Source organism: Euprymna scolopes, chromosome 37, assembly GCF_053919585.1.
Source record: "Euprymna scolopes isolate OS-2025 chromosome 37, ASM5391958v1, whole genome shotgun sequence".
NCBI classification, from domain to species: domain Eukaryota; kingdom Metazoa; phylum Mollusca; class Cephalopoda; order Sepiida; family Sepiolidae; genus Euprymna; species Euprymna scolopes.
The window spans coordinates 244,735-263,233 of NC_136518.1; the positions used below are offsets into that span (position 1 = coordinate 244,735).

Sequence of the window (18,499 nt, forward strand, 5' to 3'; positions counted from 1 at the left end):
TTTATTCCGAATTTCAAGATGTTGACCATCTTAAAATTTATTCCTTTAAGTGTGTTTGACATGCACGATTCTTGACAGCACCTATTTTATAGTGCAAAATCATTCATTTAATTATTATATCAATCATTGAATCTATTCTGCCATTAACTCCTCAGAAGAAATAGCACCTGTCAATCATTAAAAGAAAAGAAAATGAATATGGGCATGATTACAAAATCTGAATATTGGGAGGGAAGTTGCAATTACCTTTTATTTTATCTTTATTATATAAAGCATACTTCATTAAATATTATAAACAATGTTGTCTAGATACTTTAGTTCTAATCCTTTCTAGTTTCCTAATGAGTTTTCTTATTTCTGGCAAGAACTTGCTGATGTAACTGCCATAATCGTTTTTTACTTGAGTTATTAACTATATTAATAGGTGATATGTTACTGTTAAAGGCATTAAAGGATATTATTGCTATTATTCAAATTTATTTTGTTGATAGTAGGTTTTTGCTTTAATAAGTAAAGCTTCTAGTACATGAAGATTTTCTAAGTAGTATTCAAGATTAGAAGTGTTATTTACTAAAAGTTTTCACAATTGGGAGCAGTGGCAAGAATGTAGATTGTATAGATGTATATAACAATTTAAATTATTTTCAAATAATGAGTGAATGATGCTAGTTAGATGGTCAATGATATCATCAAACGGCAGTAAAATGTTAAAGCTAAGTAAATTTTATCATTTATTATTAACATACATATGAAAACATTTTTCTTCTTTTTTTTTTGTTTAGGACAAAGTTATTGAAGAACTTGAACAAAAACTGATTGAAGTAGAAGCGTCACTAAAATCATTTTATGTAGAACTTAGCGTTAAAAATCAGGAAATCCTGAAGTTGAAAGAAGAGAAGGCCAATGTGGAAATCTCTTTGACGTCTGCCCTGGAGGAAAAGAAGATCTTTGATGCGGCACTGGAGACGTTGCGGGGTGATCTCCACAAAGTGGAAAACAGCTTTTGGCAGATGAAGAACGAACTTGGTGCCAAGATGACTGAGCTGGAACAAGTCAGGAAAGAAAAGTTGCAGGTTGAAACTGAACTCAAAGAAGCTGTTGAAAATTCAAAAGTCCAACATGATGCAGCTGCCGAGGAGAAATCTAATGCAGCAATTGCCATGGCAACAGAGAATCTAAAGAAAATTGAAACTAAGAACCAACAGTTGACCCAAGAAGTTGGTGAATTGCGAATTCAAATGACAGAATTAAATGACAGGTTTGTTTGAATCATTTTTTTATTTACCCAAGTAATAATGTTGATAGCTTTTTAATTTAATGACACCTGAGATGCATGAATTTAGCATTAATGACTTCTGAGATCGACAAATTTGACATTAATGAGTCCTTGGACCCATGGATTTAGGTTCTGCAAGTATTGAGCCCTAGAGATTTAGATTTAATGAGTCTTGCTTGCAAAAAGTTACTGCTCTGATAAAAACTGTAGATGTTGAAGGGTCTCATTTCGTCAGATCATCACTCACCATACATTATCAAGATCGCAAGGGCAATTATCTTGTGTTGATTATCAGTTTTACCACTGGGGAGTAGAGGTTATTTTCAAGCAAAAAAAATAAATAACAATTTGATGGCTGTTCTTCTATATATATAAAAGCCAAACGTCTGTGTGTATGTATGTTTGTTTGTAACGCTAAAACTTTTGAAAGACGGAACCAGAGTTGACAAATTTGGTATCATATAAAAGCCCCATATCCCGGATGACAAATATCGAAATTTCACGTCAAATGGACCAGTAGAAAGGGGTGAACTTATCGTTTTTCTCCCAGGGGGGGCCCCAAAAAACCTGTCATTTTAATGCTTTTTATTACGTAATTCTTGAATGATCCAATGTAATTCATACGTAAAAAAAAAAAACGCTTAGTCATGTCACGTGACGTGACGTCAACGTCCACTAATGGCGAACAATTGTAAATAACAAGTTCTTTCTACGATACTTTTGCAATTTCTCTTCTCCTTCGTTCTATATATTATTAAACTTCATTACAATGTCTCCAACGTAATTAACTGGTTAAAAATAGTATTTATACAAGATTTTTAACGAAAAATGTCAGGAAAAAATGTACAGGAATAAAAACATTCAGCTTTCAAAATATTCGTCGATAATAAAACCGATCTTTATATTTACGCTAGCCATTTTGTATATTACCACGTGACCTCCTACCTCTTAAACTGGAGGGGGGATCCACTTGAATCCAACAAAACCAGTAAATTTTTTTTTCTATTATATATACATTATTTTCTATAAAATTAAGTGTAGACTTTATAATTAAAACAAAAAATGTTATTCATACGTAAATAAAAAAACGCTTAGTCATGTCACGTGACGTGACGTCAACATCCACTAATGGCGACCAATTGTAAATAACAACTTTTTTCACAAAACCAACACCGTCTTTCTCTTTTTTCTCTCTCTCTCTCTCTCACCCACTTACTCTTCCCTCTCTCTCACCCTCTTTCTCTTGACGTCACACCACTGTTAGACTGGGGGGGGGGGAAGAGGCAGCTTCAAAACCAACAAAAACAGTGCACCCATTCCCAGGCATTATCTCCTATAGATGCACATTTTATTAGAACCGCTTGTGTCCTCTTTCCTAACTCTCTCTCTATCACCATATTTCTCTCTCTCACTCTCTTCTCTCTCTCTCTCTCACCCTGTTTCTCTTCTCTCTATATTAGCACTTATCAAGGCCAATAGGCAAATCGAGGATAGACTCGACGATGAGAGTTCAAACGTGCACAGTATTACAATTTGGAAAAGAGGATGGAACAACTTTCTCTTCTGCCTCTCTCTAACACTCTTTATCTTCTCTCTCTCTCTCACCCTGTTTCTCTTCTCTCTATATTAGCACTTATCAAGGCAAATAGGCAATTCGAGGATCAACTCGACTCACCATATTTCTATCTCTCTCTCTCACTCTCTTCTCTCTCTCTCTCTCTAGACCTCTTTCTCTTCTCTTTCTCTCTCTCACCCTCTTTATCTACTCTCTCTCTCTCACCCTCTTTCCCTTCTATCTATATTAGCACTTATCAAGGCCAATAGGCAACTCGAGATTGAGAGTTCAAACGTGCACAGTAGTGAAATTTGGGAAAGAGGATGGAACAACTTTCTCTTCTGCCTCTCTCTCACACTATTTATCTTCTCTCTCTCTCTCGCTCTCTATCTCTCTCACCCTGTTTCTCTTCTCTCTATATTAGCACTTATCAAGGCCAATAGGCAAATCGAGGATAGACTCGACGATGAGAGTTCAAACGTGCACAGTATTACAATTTGGAAAAGAGGATGGAACAACTTTCTCTTTTGCCTCTCTCTAACACTCTTTATCTTCTCTCTCTCTCACCCTGTTTCTCTTCTCTCTATATTAGCACTTATCAAGGCAAATAGGCAACTCGAGGATCAACTCGACTCACCATATTTCTCTCTCTCTCACTCTCTTCTCTTTCTCTCTCTCTCTAGACCTCTTTCTCTTCTCTTTCTCTCTCTCACCCTCTTTATCTACTCTCTCTCTCACCCTCTTTCCCTTCTATCTATATTAGCACTTATCAAGGCCAAAAGGCAACGAGGATGAGCGTTCAAACGTGCACAGTAGTGAAATTTGGGAAAGAGGATGGAACAACTTTCTCTTCTGCCTCTCTCTCACACTATTTATCTTCTCTCTCTCTCTCGCTCTCTCTCTCTCTCACCCTGTTTCTCTTCTCTCTATATTAGCACTTATCAAGGCCAATAGGCAAATCGAGGATAGACTCGACGATGAGAGTTCAAACGTGCACAGTATTACAATTTGGAAAAGAGGATGGAACAACTTTCTTTTCTGCCTCTCTCTAACACTCTTTATCTTCTCTCTCTCTCTCACCCTGTTTCTCTTCTCTCTATATTAGCACTTATCAAGGCAAATAGGCGACTCGAGGATCAATTCGACTCACCATATTTCTCTCTCTCTCTCACTCTCTTCTCTCTCTCTCTCTCTCTCTAAACCTCTTTCTCTTCTCTTTCTCTCTCTCACCCTCTTTATCTACTCTCTCTCTCTCACCCTCTTTCCCTTCTATCTATATTAGCACTTATCAAGGCCAATAGGCAACTCGAGATTGAGAGTTCAAACGTGCACAGTAGTGAAATTTGGGAAAGAGGATGGAACAACTTTCTCTTCTGCCTCTCTCTCACACTATTTATCTTCTCTCTCTCTCTCGCTCTCTCTCTCTCTCACCCTGTTTCTCTTCTCTCTATATTAGCACTTATCAAGGCCAATAGGCAAATCGAGGATAGACTCGACGATGAGAGTTCAAACGTGCACAGTATTACAATTTGGAAAAGAGGATGGAACAACTTTCTCTTTTGCCTCTCTCTAACACTCTTTATCTTCTCTCTCTCTCACCCTGTTTCTCTTCTCTCTATATTAGCACTTATCAAGGCAAATAGGCAACTCGAGGATCAACTCGACTCACCATATTTCTCTCTCTCTCACTCTCTTCTCTCTCTCTCTCTAGACCTCTTTCTCTTCTCTTTCTCTCTCTCACCCTCTTTATCTACTCTCTCTCTCTCACCCTCTTTCCCTTCTATCTATATTAGCACTTATCAAGGCCAAAAGGCAACGAGGATGAGCGTTCAAACGTGCACAGTAGTGAAATTTGGGAAAGAGGATGGAACAACTTTCTCTTCTGCCTCTCTCTCACACTATTTATCTTCTCTCTCTCTCTCGCTCTCTCTCTCTCTCACCCTGTTTCTCTTCTCTCTATATTAGCACTTATCAAGGCCAATAGGCAAATCGAGGATAGACTCGACGATGAGAGTTCAAACGTGCACAGTATTACAATTTGGAAAAGAGGATGGAACAACTTTCTTTTCTGCCTCTCTCTAACACTCTTTATCTTCTCTCTCTCTCTCACCCTGTTTCTCTTCTCTCTATATTAGCACTTATCAAGGCAAATAGGCGACTCGAGGATCAATTCGACTCACCATATTTCTCTCTCTCTCTCACTCTCTTCTCTCTCTCTCTCTCTCTCTAAACCTCTTTCTCTTCTCTTTCTCTCTCTCACCCTCTTTATCTACTCTCTCTCTCTCACCCTCTTTCCCTTCTATCTATATTAGCACTTATCAAGGCCAATAGGCAACTCGAGATTGAGAGTTCAAACGTGCACAGTAGTGAAATTTGGGAAAGAGGATGGAACAACTTTCTCTTCTGCCTCTCTCTCACACTATTTATCTTCTCTCTCTCTCTCGCTCTCTCTCTCTCTCACCCTGTTTCTCTTCTCTCTATATTAGCACTTATCAAGGCCAATAGGCAAATCGAGGATAGACTCGACGATGAGAGTTCAAACGTGCACAGTATTACAATTTGGAAAAGAGGATGGAACAACTTTCTCTTTTGCCTCTCTCTAACACTCTTTATCTTCTCTCTCTCTCACCCTGTTTCTCTTCTCTCTATATTAGCACTTATCAAGGCAAATAGGCAACTCGAGGATCAACTCGACTCACCATATTTCTCTCTCTCTCACTCTCTTCTCTCTCTCTCTCTAGACCTCTTTCTCTTCTCTTTCTCTCTCTCACCCTCTTTATCTACTCTCTCTCTCTCACCCTCTTTCCCTTCTATCTATATTAGCACTTATCAAGGCCAAAAGGCAACGAGGATGAGCGTTCAAACGTGCACAGTAGTGAAATTTGGGAAAGAGGATGGAACAACTTTCTCTTCTGCCTCTCTCTCACACTATTTATCTTCTCTCTCTCTCTCGCTCTCTCTCTCTCTCACCCTGTTTCTCTTCTCTCTATATTAGCACTTATCAAGGCCAATAGGCAAATCGAGGATAGACTCGACGATGAGAGTTCAAACGTGCACAGTATTACAATTTGGAAAAGAGGATGGAAGAACTTTCTTTTCTGCATCTCTCTAACACTCTTTATATTCTCTCTCTCTCTCACCCTGTTTCTCTTCTCTCTATATTAGCACTTATCAAGGCAAATAGGCGACTCGAGGATCAACTCGACTCACCATATTTCTCTTTCTCTCTCACTCTCTTCTCTCTCTCTCTCTCTCTCTAGACCTCTTTCTCTTCTCTTTCTCTCTCTCACCCTCTTTATCTACTCTCTCTCTCTCACCCTCTTTCCCTTCTATCTATATTAGCACTTATCAAGGCCAATAGGCAACTCGAGATTGAGAGTTCAAACGTGCACAGTAGTGAAATTTGGGAAAGAGGATGGAACAACTTTCTCTTCTGCCTCTCTCTCACACTATTTATCTTCTCTCTCTCTCTCGCTCTCTCTCTCTCTCTCACCCTGTTTCTCTTCTCTCTATATTAGCACTTATCAAGGCCAATAGGCAAATCGAGGATAGACTCGACGATGAGAGTTCAAACGTGCACAGTATTACAATTTGGAAAAGAGGATGGAACAACTTTCTCTTTTGCCTCTCTCTAACACTCTTTATCTTCTCTCTCTCTCACCCTGTTTCTCTTCTCTCTATATTAGCACTTATCAAGGCAAATAGGCAACTCGAGGATCAACTCGACTCACCATATTTCTCTCTCTCTCACTCTCTTCTCTCTCTCTCTCTCTAGACCTCTTTCTCTTCTCTTTCTCTCTCTCACCCTCTTTATCTACTCTCTCTCTCACCCTCTTTCCCTTCTATCTATATTAGCACTTATCAAGGCCAAAAGGCAACGAGGATGAGCGTTCAAACGTGCACAGTAGTGAAATTTGGGAAAGAGGATGGAACAACTTTCTCTTCTGCCTCTCTCTCACGAAAGAGGATGGAACAACTTTCTCTTCTGCCTCTCTCTCACACTCTTTATCTTCTCTCTCTCTACCCCTGTTTCTCTTCTCTCTATATTAGCACTTATCAAGGCCAATAGGCAACTCGAGGATAGACTCGACGATGAGAGTTCAAACGTGCACAGTATTCAAATTTGGGAAAGAGGATGGAACAACTTTCTCTTCTGCCTCTCTCTCAAACTCTTTATCTTCTCTCTCTCTCTCACCCTGTTTCTCTTTTCTCTATATTAGCACTTATCAAGGCCAATAGGCAACTCGAGGATCAACTCGACCATGAGAGTTCAAACGTGCACATTATTCAAATTTGGGAAAGAGGATGGAACAACTTTCTCTTCTGCCTCTCTCTCACACTCTTTATCTTCTCTCTCTCTCACCCTGTTTCTCTTCTCTCTATATTAGCACTTATCAAGGCCAATAGGCAACTCGAGGATCAACTCGACGATGAGAGTTCAAACGTGCACAGTATTCAAATTTGGGAAAGAGGATGGAACAACTTTCTCTACTGCCTCTCTCTCACACTCTTTATCTTCTCTCTCTCTCTCACCCTGTTTCTCTTCTCTCTATATTAGCACTTATCAAGGCCAATAGGCAACTCGAGGATCAACTCGACCATGAGAGTTCAAACGTGCACAGTATTCAAATTTGGGAAAGAGGATGGAACAACTTTCTCTTCAGCCTCTCTCTCACACTCTTTATCTTCTCTCTCTCTCACCCTGTTTCTCTTCTCTCTATATTAGCACTTATCAAGGCCAATAGGCAACTCGAGGATCAACTCGACCATGAGAGTTCAAACGTGCACAGTATTCAAATTTGGGAAAGAGGATGGAACAACTTTCTCTTTTGCCTCTCTCTCACACTCTTTATCTTCTCTCTCTCTCACCCTGTTTCTCTTCTCTCTATATTAGCACTTTTCAAGGCCAATAGGCAACTCGAGGATCAACTCGACGATGAGAGTTCAAACGTGCACAGTATTCAAATTTGGGAAAGAGGATGGAACAACTTTCTCTACTGCCTCTTTCTCACACTCTTTATCTTCTCTCTCTCTACCCCTGTTTCTCTTCTCTCTATATTAGCACTTATCAAGGCCAATAGGCAACTCGAGGATCAACTTGACGATGAGAGTTCAAACGTGAACAGTAGTCAAATTTGGGAAAGAGGATGGAACAACTTTCTCTACTGCCTCTTTCTCACACTCTTTATCTTCTCTCTCTCTACCCCTGTTTCTCTTCTCTCTATATTAGCACTTATCAAGGCTAATAGGCAACTCGAGGATCAACTTGACGATGAGAGTTCAAACGTGAACAGTAGTCAAATTTGGGAAAGAGGATGGAACAACTTTCTCTTCTGCCTCTCTCTCACACTCTTTATCTTTTCTCTCTCTCTCTCACCCTGAAAGATTCCTCTCCCCTAAGAATAAAACATATGTTCAATATCTGCTTTTGTTTTTATATTGTTGTTACGGTCCCGGGCAACGCCGGGTAGCCCTGCTAGTTTTTGTATAAAAAATAATTATTTTGAGTAAAAGTGACAATATTGCATTGGTGTAGAAAAAGAAAAAAACCTTCTAAATGCACCTTCTAATTAAAATGTTTTGGAACTGGCATGGCTATTAAGTTCTGGGCGATTTTGGTTTGGCACCCTAAGTCCGGGGTTGTCCTCTTAGTAACATGGATTCCAGTAACAGGCAGAATGGAGTTTACTGGCCTTAAAAAGCAGCCAATTATATTGTGTTGAGAATTCAGCAAAGTAATTCAGTATTGCGTGTCCTCTCTCACTCATTCTCTCTGTGTTTCAGGAGGAGGAGGTTCTCTCTCTCACTGTATAAAATTATTACTCTTTCTCTCTCTCTTACTGCTGCCCCAAGAGGGAGAAAGCACCTCTTCCTCACCTCTCACATTGTCCTGATTATATCGTCATCTGTCTCTCTTTTTCTCTGTGAAATGAAAGTAAAATGTCAGTCAACGCTGTCTACTGATCCCCAAGTAACCTATGCCAGTTACAAGGTCGGCCAGTTCTCTTGACAACTGAATTCATTTATTCTTATGATGAGAAAAAATCCTATTTACATGATGAGAAAACCCTTTTTTCTTCTGGATTTTGCGAGTTACTTGTTTTTCTTTTGTAAACTCCGTTTCATATCAACTGTTCTCGATTTTACATTTCATTAATTAATATTGTCACATTATATTCAAGTAATTGTAAAGAAACACCTTTGTTTATAAAGAAGTTTTCGTCTAATTGAATTTTCCTTCATTGTAGGTGTGTCCATGAAGTTCATGAAAAAGAAGCCCTTGAGAAACATCTGGGCAACGTTCAAGAAGAACTCAATCAAGTGAAATGCGACTTTGAAAAAGAAAAGCAGACGAAGGATGAATTAATTGCAGGGACCAATTCTGTGGATGAAGATGGTAAGAAGGTAGAGGAACTGTCAACAGAGAACACTGCGCTTAAGTCGAAGATGAAGACATTGGAAAAGAAAGCACAGACGAGCCTGACAAAACAGAAGGCACGGTCAGCCAAACTGTCAGCTGACATTGCGACAGTTAAGAGTGAGTTGATAGATAGGCAGAAGGCTTACGACACAAACATGGAAATGTTGAGTAGCAAACTCCGAGAAGTGGTCAACGACAAAGATGTGTTACAAAATGAAGTGGAGATGTTGAAGCGGAAATTTGATCTCAGCATGATTGAACAACAAGACCAGATGAAAGTTGAATTGCAGGTAAGAATGGATTCATACTGAGGTAGCTTTTTTTTTGTTAGGAAGAAGAAAGAGTATAAAAAGATGAAAGAGAAGAAAATGAAGGAGAGGAAAGAGAGTAGAAAAAGTATAGAGTGAATGGAGCTAAAAAGAGGAAAGACTGAAAGAAAGGAGAGAGTAAAGAATGAAGGAGAGAGAAGGAAGAATAAAAAATGAAAAAAGGAGGAGAGAGAGTAAAGAATATAGGAAAGGAGAAGGGAGAACGAAAAACGAAGAGAGAAAAGGTAGCATAAAGAATGGAAAACTGAAAGTAGAGAATGAAAATGGGGAGGGAAAGAAAGGATAGTAGAGGAGGATGGCAAATAAAGGGAAAATAAATGAAAGGAATCCCCATTCAATGAAAAGAACAAATTTTTATTATCAACAATTTAAAAGTAAAAGAATATTTCTTTTTGATTTATAGTTGACATTTATTTTAAGGAAAAGAAATTAACAGTAAAAATCTCTTAATTTATCAGAAATTATTTACAGTGAAATTGAATATTTCAACATTATTCCTGAAAAAAAAACTTACTTTATATTAAAATCATAATTTTTGTCATTTTCTTGAGTAAAAGCAATATGTAAAAAAAATATTTGATAATTACTGTATTTAGTGTAAAAATTAAACTGAAAATAAAAACAAAACAAAAAAATGATTGTGTTGTCTCCAGAATATTACACAAGGGCAGATAACTCAACAAGTCTTTTCTAATAAATACGCAGGCGTAGATAACTCTTCATTTTTTTATTCGCAGTTTTCTGACCCCCCCCCCAAACACATAACCATGTTCATTTTCAGTTTAATTTTCACACTAAATACAGTAAATAGTTAATATTTGTTAAGTATCTTTTTCACTCAAGAAAATTAAATTCTAATTTTGATACAGAGTCAGTTGTTTGACAATAATCTTGAAACTATTTCACATTATAGTTATAATAAATAAATAAGTCCAACTTTTTGGGGACCCAAAAGATAATTCTTTCAAAGTTAATGAAATTTTTAATCCATGTAGGTACATTGTTCTCATTCTGTCATCCGTTAATATTACTATTCCCTTCTTGCTTTGTTCCAGTTTATTTGATTCATTGGTCTAGTAGTCTCCATCAACTCAGTTGTAATACAGCTTCCTATTCCAGTAGCTTCTTTCCGAGAACTGCAGGCTTGTGAAATGCTTTTCCTGCAGATTATTTTCCTATTACATATAACTTTAGTCATTTTAAAACTAAGGCCAATAGTCATGTGCTGTGTTTGTGATAATCATATTTTGTTATTGTTAGTTTCTTACATCACGTGGCTTCATACCTTGTCTGGAGCAACTTCCATAAAGAAAATGATATGTTAATATGAAACTTTTAAAATTTCTATTTTTTATGTTTAGATTTTTTGAATTTTCTGAAACCAAAAACCCATAATCTAAACTTAAAATTTTGTTTTTTCTTTTCTTTTTTTTTATTGAATTTGTTGTTTGTGGCTATTCAGACCCTGCAGGCTTTACTCCAAGATATGACGAACTTGGAGAATATTTCAATTCTTGATCAGAAGGTTGGAGACAGCAATCACTTTTAGAACACCTGTCACACTTAAATGTCTGCTTCTTCTGTGAATGTTGTTTTTCTCACTCATAAACACATATTCCTCCTTCCTTGTGTGAGATTCTCTTAGTTTTACATTATTTATAATATTCTATCAAAGTTGTACTACACTCCTTCTGCTTACAATTATTTGGAGATATCTCCCGCTAGCACTCCCAATTGATTTCTTTTTATTTTAAATTATTGTTATTTAATCACATGAGTTATAAAAAAGTTCAGTAAATGGAATTTGAAACTGTTTTAATTATGCAAATATCTCTAGCAGTTTAAACGTTATGAGAATTTGAAGCTTTTTGAGTTTAAAATTAGCATCACTATATGGAAAAATAAATATTATTTTGATTATTCAAACTAGTGTTCTCATTTTGGATATTATTCTCACAATGTTTCGACCAATGTAACTTGCAACCTTCTTCAGGTGTATCTTGTTGAATTCTGTATATAGAATTTAGAATGGAACCCTTTATTTAATCCATGGGGATAATTTGCTTTCATTCTATCAGCCATGACTGGGTAGAAATCTTAAATAATCCATAATTATATTTTTAGTAATGTCCACAATATTCTTGCAAGGGCTCATGTCATAATGGATAAAGTGCTAAGTAATAATTTGTTCTAAGTAACAATCTTCTGGAGGTTGGAGTTTCAATCCTCACTGCAGGCGAAACTAAGAATACAATTACAAATTACTTAAAATTTCTACCCGTTCATAACTGACGGGACAAAATCAAGCTTTTCATTTTTAATAAGAAAAGGCTGAGTTTCCATCCTGAGGCAGTTCTATATGAAAACTGAAAATGGTGAGTTTGTTGTGAAAGCTAAAATTTCAAGCACTTCATGAATGTGGTAAGGGAGTTACATGACTTTTGTTTTATCAAAAATAATTTCCTATCTATCCTCCTCCCCCTCTCATACTCACATGCACTCAATATCTTTCTTTTAGTTGAAACTGATTAGAATCGAGATTCTATTTTTTAGGCAATTATTATGTTGGTGCAAAAATAAAGTCGTTTTTTGACGTTCAACTTCATGTCAAAAAACAACATTATTTTTGCACCAACCTAATACAGTGAACACCTGAAAAAATTTGACAAAAAGAAGAAAAAACAAACAATTATTTTAGAATTTACAGTATGCATATGAATTTAACATAAAATTATCCTCCATTCCAGGCTGTTCTGGCATTTTAGAGCGGTTAACAATTTCTTTGATATGGGAGATAAATTGTATGTATTTTTTCTTTAGAGGTGGAAGGTTTATTATTTTAAGGCGATTTTTTTGTGGTTTTATGATTTTACCACTCGGACTTAGGATTAGTCATAAAAAATTTTTTATCTAGAATCTGTATAGTAATATTGTACTAATGAGACTCTGTGAAAATTCTGCAGTACTTTCTGCATTAACCTGTATTATTTACTGTTAATAACAACATTTCTTTTAAAATAACATCTGTCAGGGTTAATACTATTAAAAAAAAACAAACTTTTTTGTAAAATAATTTTCATTATCAACTAAATATTCTTTGAATAAAATGAACTAATTTCTTCTATATATTTATTTAAAATTGTATTATTTTTATAGCAATAAATATTATTTGTCTTGATACTATGAACATAATTGTCAGTTAAATATTCTACGAATCAATAAAACAAGTGTCATATTTTGAAATGTATTTATTTATAATTGTACTTTAGTTGGTTACAACATAATTTGATTTTGGAATAATTCATTTTAAAATGAATAAAGTTGGAATGACATCAGCTTAATCACCAATTACATTCTTTGCTGATTGGATCATCTCATTTTTTTAAATGTGTGTGAAAGATGGTGACATACATCTGAACATGAAATTGCTTGGTGTATTATTAAATAAATAATAGAAATGCTTAGTGCAATGTTTTAAAGGTTTGAATTGATAAAAGATAGTTAAAAGGGGGAGATCCTCAAAAAGGCTTAATAATTCATAATATTTTGTAATCCATGTAGATATTATTTTACAGATAAAAATATCCTTGCTTATATATTGTGGTGTTTGTCTTTATTTACAAAACAAAACAATTTCCTGCAGACTTTAGCTGCTGAATTGGAGAGTGTCCGCTCCCAAAAGCTGCAGTTGGAAAGTGACTTGACCGAACTGAAAGAAGTGACCACTCATCAAGTCGAACAATATGTTACGCAAGTGATGACTATGGGTCAGCAGCTTCAGCAGTTGATAGATGAGAAGGATGAAGCAGCTGCAGAAGCTAAGACGAAAGAACAAAACTTGTTTTTGGATTTGGAGAAAGAAAAAGGTCGCTTAACAGGTTAGTGAAAATCACCTTTTCTTTTTTTACTGTCTTTTCTTTCTTTTTGTACTACTAAATATATATAAATTATATATAATTGCAAAAGAACTTTATACAATACATATTTAAAAGATAATTAATTGTTTGGGGCTGTTAAAATAATTGTCAATGCTATTGATAATGTTTAACCATCCATCCATTTATTTATTTTTTTTATTATTGTATATGTTTGAATTCATGTTTTTAAACATTATGTAAATCATAAATCTATAACATCATGCTAAAGCTAGACCTATTTTGTTGTGGTAATGTTTTAAGCTCTATTTATAAAAATGCTGAAATAGATCAGTTGGTAGTACTTAAATCTCAGGATCTCAAGGTTTCTGGTCATAGCATTCACTTTATTTGTTAGGAATTTATTATTTACTGTTAATGCAATATTCTCCATTTCAAAAAGCAGTTATGATTTCTGATATTTCAAAATGGGTCAAATTCTGCAATGTATTTATTATGTTAATTTTTTTTTGTTTTTAGAATTTTAAAACCAGTTTTAATGACTTTCTATTCAGCTATTTAAATGTAAATGTAAAATTTTGAAGAGTCAAAAATAATTTTTTTCAGCTATTAAAATAGTAAAAATACTCAAATTGTTTAAAAGAAACCAAAATGCATTCAGATGGATTTAAATTATTTTTTAAATTTTAGGACGTGCCAAGTATTAACACAAGCATGGCATGAAAGAGGGGAAAAAAAACACCTGAAAAAATTTTTCCAATTCAAATTTGAAAGAATTTAATTTTAATGAACAATCATGTTCATTAAAAAAAAAAATCTTGCATTTATTTAGTTTAAAAAAAAAATCCTTTAAATTTGAATTACTATATAAACAGTGCTTTTTAACCAATGGACTTCTTATATATTTTCACACAAGCGCACAACTGGCACATACACTATATCAAACTTTAAAACTTTAACCTTAAAATCCATCTGAGGATGTGCCAAGTATTAACACCACCATGGCACAAAAGAGAAACAAACAAACAAACAAAAAAACACTTCCTGAAGAAGAATTTTTTATTATTTGAATTCAGAAGAATTTAATTTTAATGAACAATTATGTTTATTAAAAAAAATCTTGCACTTGTCTGGTTTTAAAAAAGAATCCTTTAAATTTAAATTACCATATAAACATTGCTTTTAAACAATGAATTTCATATATATTTTAAAAGCATTTTAATTAAATGTTTTTCTTGTGTGCTTGCGTAGTATAATGCGATTTCAAAAATACATTTTAGATAACAACATAGTTACATACTTAGGTATTACATGTAAAAAAAAAGTAAATTAGTAAAAATTGCAAAAATGATAAAATAGAAGATCTGCTAGAACTCTTTATTTTTACAAAAGCCATAGAAATTAGCGGTCCGCCATTTTCTATTTTGAAATTATTTTGTCAAAATCACTGACTACAACCTGATTTTAAAAAGTATTCAACATTATCAAATACAGTAAAGCTATAATTTTATAAACTTTTATTTTTATTCGTAATTATTTTTCTAATCAATCATTTTCCATAATTTTTGGAATATAATATAATTGTGTTTTTACTTAAAATGCATTTATTGAAAATCCCATTATACTGCATAAACACATTTTTTTTTAGTTGAATATTTTAAAGTTAAACATTTTTTTTAATTTAATTTTTGTTGAAATTAATTTTCAGGTTTGCAACAGAGCAACACAAGTCTTAAAAAACATGTGTCTGAATTGGAAGAAGCTTTGGCCCGACGGGAGTCAACGCTTGTCGAGATGCAGACTCATTTTAGTGATAATGTCAAAGAACGGGAGACAAATGAACAGGATTATGTGAAACGGATTCAAGATTTAGAAGAATTATTAATACAAGAAAAAGCAAGTCAAAGAGACTTGCGGAAACAAGTGAGTATTCTTGAAAGCATCACCTTCATCTTTATTTCTATTTTATTGCAATAACTTATTTCTTTTTTAATTCATTTTCAATTTGAACAAGGTACATTGCCATTTGGAATGTAATGAGGCTATTATTTGGGATTGTGTCTAACAAGAGACTAGGGAGTTGAGCAGTGAGATGTCTGTTTACATTTAAACTTTTGCAGATAAGTACAGGAAAACAGGAAAGAAATTCCAAAGTCTAGCAGTCTGAAGGGAGAAACTATTAGAATAGAAGGTTTTCCGGCATCTAGGGACCTCAACAGTGAAATGGTGGGATTCTGCTGCTTGTCGGGTTAGTCTAGAGTATGTATGTTGAAGGGGTACAACTGCTATCACTTCATCAGAGCACATGCTATTTAAGTACCTGTAAAACAGGCACAAGGACAGAGGTTGGAGCTTGGATGATAGTGTGTGACCTATTAGATTTATAAAAAAAAACTTGAAGTACCTTATCCCTGTATACTTGCCTCCTCACAATGTTTGTCGTAGCTGTTTGGATGTTGGGTACCCAATCAATGGTGGATGTGTAGCATGTATGGATGATGCCCCTTTGATGTTTCTACCTGTTGGTGACATTTTAAATGCTGCTAGTGGTTGCAAACCTGCTATCATTGCTTGCTGTTGTGTTGCTTGAGCAAGATTCAAGAAACTTCTGCCAATCTAGGCACCATGTGAGTTCTCATCTTTTTAACAGAATTCAGCTTCAAAAAAATTGGATTTTCACTTAAATCCCTAGAGGCTTCCCAAAGATGTGAGTTCTAAGGTTTTTGATCAAAATATGCTTTTTTAAATAAGAAAAAGGTGATTTTCTTTTATTTGACAATTCTCTCTGAAAACAGAAAATATTAATTTTGCTGTGAAGGCTTAAACTTTACAATTCATATCGGGATTAAAAAAGTCAGATTATTTTTATTTTTCAAAGAATGACTTCCCATTTCTTTCCCTTAAATATGTATTCAGTGACTTTTTCTTAATTTTGACTTAGTTGAAACTGATTGAAGTTGTCTCCAAAAAAAGTTGTTTTTGTGCTTCTCACTACACACTCACAGGGGTTTAAGGAAATTCATCTTGATTTCAGTTTGTTTTATCATTGGTTACTCACATCTCTGAGATACACTTTTTTTTTTGTAATGTTTTTATCAACAAGCAAACCAACCAAATAAAATGTAAGTCTTTATACATACATAAGGCTGTTTACATGCTGACCTTTTATTCATTTGACTGTCATTTCGTTTCATGTGTGGCTGTGATTGTCTCATCTAGTAGCCAGCAATCATTTGTTTAACTAAGATGAATAAAATTTATCATACAGGAAAGACACAAGGAAATTTTGCTGGATTTTCTTCAAGATTTTATTGGAAAGAATGGACTTAAGAAGGAGAGACTAAAATTTTCTAGTTATTTACTTAATTTTTTTAACTTACCTTGAGAAGTGAGTGATGTGCAGGCAAACAGATTTTTAAAGAAACATTCATTGTAGATTATTTTACATCATTAGGATGTGTCCTATGCACACATCGCCCAGAGCGAGAATTGATAGTAATGTTTAATGTTAATAATGATATTCCTTTTGAAGTAATAAATGCCTGTCCGGGTCAATAGTATTAAGAAAAAATAACTTACTTCTTTTGTAAAATAATTTTCATTATCAGCTAAATATTCTTTAAACAAACGAACAAGTTTCTTTTTATTTATTTAAAACTGTAACAATTGTTTTCATTAAAATAAATATTTGCTGTCTTCTTACCATGAACTTAATTGTTGGTGAAATATTCTTCAAATCATTACAAAAAATCTCACATTTTGAAATGCATTTATTTATAATTGTACTGTTTCAGTCAATGTTACAACATAATTTGATTTCGGAATAATTAATTTTAGAATGGATAAAATTCGAATTTATTTACTTTAGAGACATTGACTTAATCACCAATCACAATCTCTGCTCACCAGATAATCTAATTTTGTGAAAACTTTTTATTTCTTACTTTCAGATTGGCACTAAAATAACGGAAAACAAACGTTTGAAACGGCAGCACAAAAATTTAAGTGTAGAACATGAGAATCTGGAATTGGATGTTCAGCAGAAAATGGCGCAGTTTGACACGATGGTTGATGAGCTTCAGGCGAGGAAAGATGAGGTGCAGAACCTTCAGAGTCAGTTGCAGTCTGTGCAACATGAAAACAAAGAGTTGCGCTCTGAAGTTGAACGATTGCAGAGAAGTTTAACAGATAATCAAGATCGCAATCCCGTCATTCAAGAACAACTTCAGGTGCGAATATATTTTTTGTTTATGTTTGTTCTGACTGACACATAATATTAAGTTATAAATACTAGAGCCCATTAAAACCGAGTAAAAGTTATAGCCCATTAACTTAGAATAAGTGCTATATGCCAAATTGATGGTTGAATATGGCTAAATATGTGCTTATTTTTATGAAATACTAATCCCTATCGATCCCTAACTGTGCATTGAATGAATACCATAATACTCAGTTTGCTGCACTTTATCATAGTGAAGGCCATACAAAAGCCCAGCCAGATTGATCAAGCTGTTTCTGAGAAAAGTTCTAGAATAAATGTGTTATTGTGATGACTAATCCTTGTTAATCCCTATTTGTGCATTGAATGGATACCATAACACTTGTTTGCTGCACCTTATAATAACTAAGTTCCATACAAAATTTGAACCAGATCGGCCTAGTAGTTTCTGAGAAAAAAGAAAGACACAGACTAAGAGAAATAAGATATAGATTTTTAATTTATTAGAATTGTTTGAAAAATTGATTTTCTCTTTGTAGAGTTTCCAGTGGCAACTGCAGCAAAAGACGTCTGAACTTGAAGCGACACAAAAACAACTTTTGTTGTGTGAAGAGCGACATCAAATGGAAATTGAAAGCCTACAGAAAACTTTCCAAGTAAGTTTGTTAAGGTTAAGATGATGCCTAACAAATGGTTCCCACATTGGGAAATCCTTCTCAATTTCACCTTTTAGTTATTTCTACTAAGTTTCTTTTTGACTTCTGTTTTCTGGTTAGCGAAAATCTTGCCAAATCTTGCCAGTGTTATATTGAGAAAAACTCTCT

General features: G+C 34.6%; 1 protein-coding gene across 2 annotated transcripts in view; it reads left to right on the forward strand.

Moving 5' to 3' along the window:
* The window catches only part of LOC145261018 (uncharacterized), a 174,720-nt gene that overhangs the window by 144,724 nt on the left and 11,497 nt on the right, over positions 1-18,499 (forward strand). For both annotated transcript variants that reach the window (XM_080119144.1, XM_080119145.1), the window contains 6 exons: positions 783-1,258; positions 9,080-9,542; positions 13,225-13,459; positions 15,165-15,379; positions 17,407-17,685; positions 18,215-18,331. In XM_080119144.1, the coding sequence (XP_079975270.1) occupies positions 783-1,258; positions 9,080-9,542; positions 13,225-13,459; positions 15,165-15,379; positions 17,407-17,685; positions 18,215-18,331 (1,785 nt within the window). The remainder of the gene's footprint in view (positions 1-782; positions 1,259-9,079; positions 9,543-13,224; positions 13,460-15,164; positions 15,380-17,406; positions 17,686-18,214; positions 18,332-18,499) is intronic.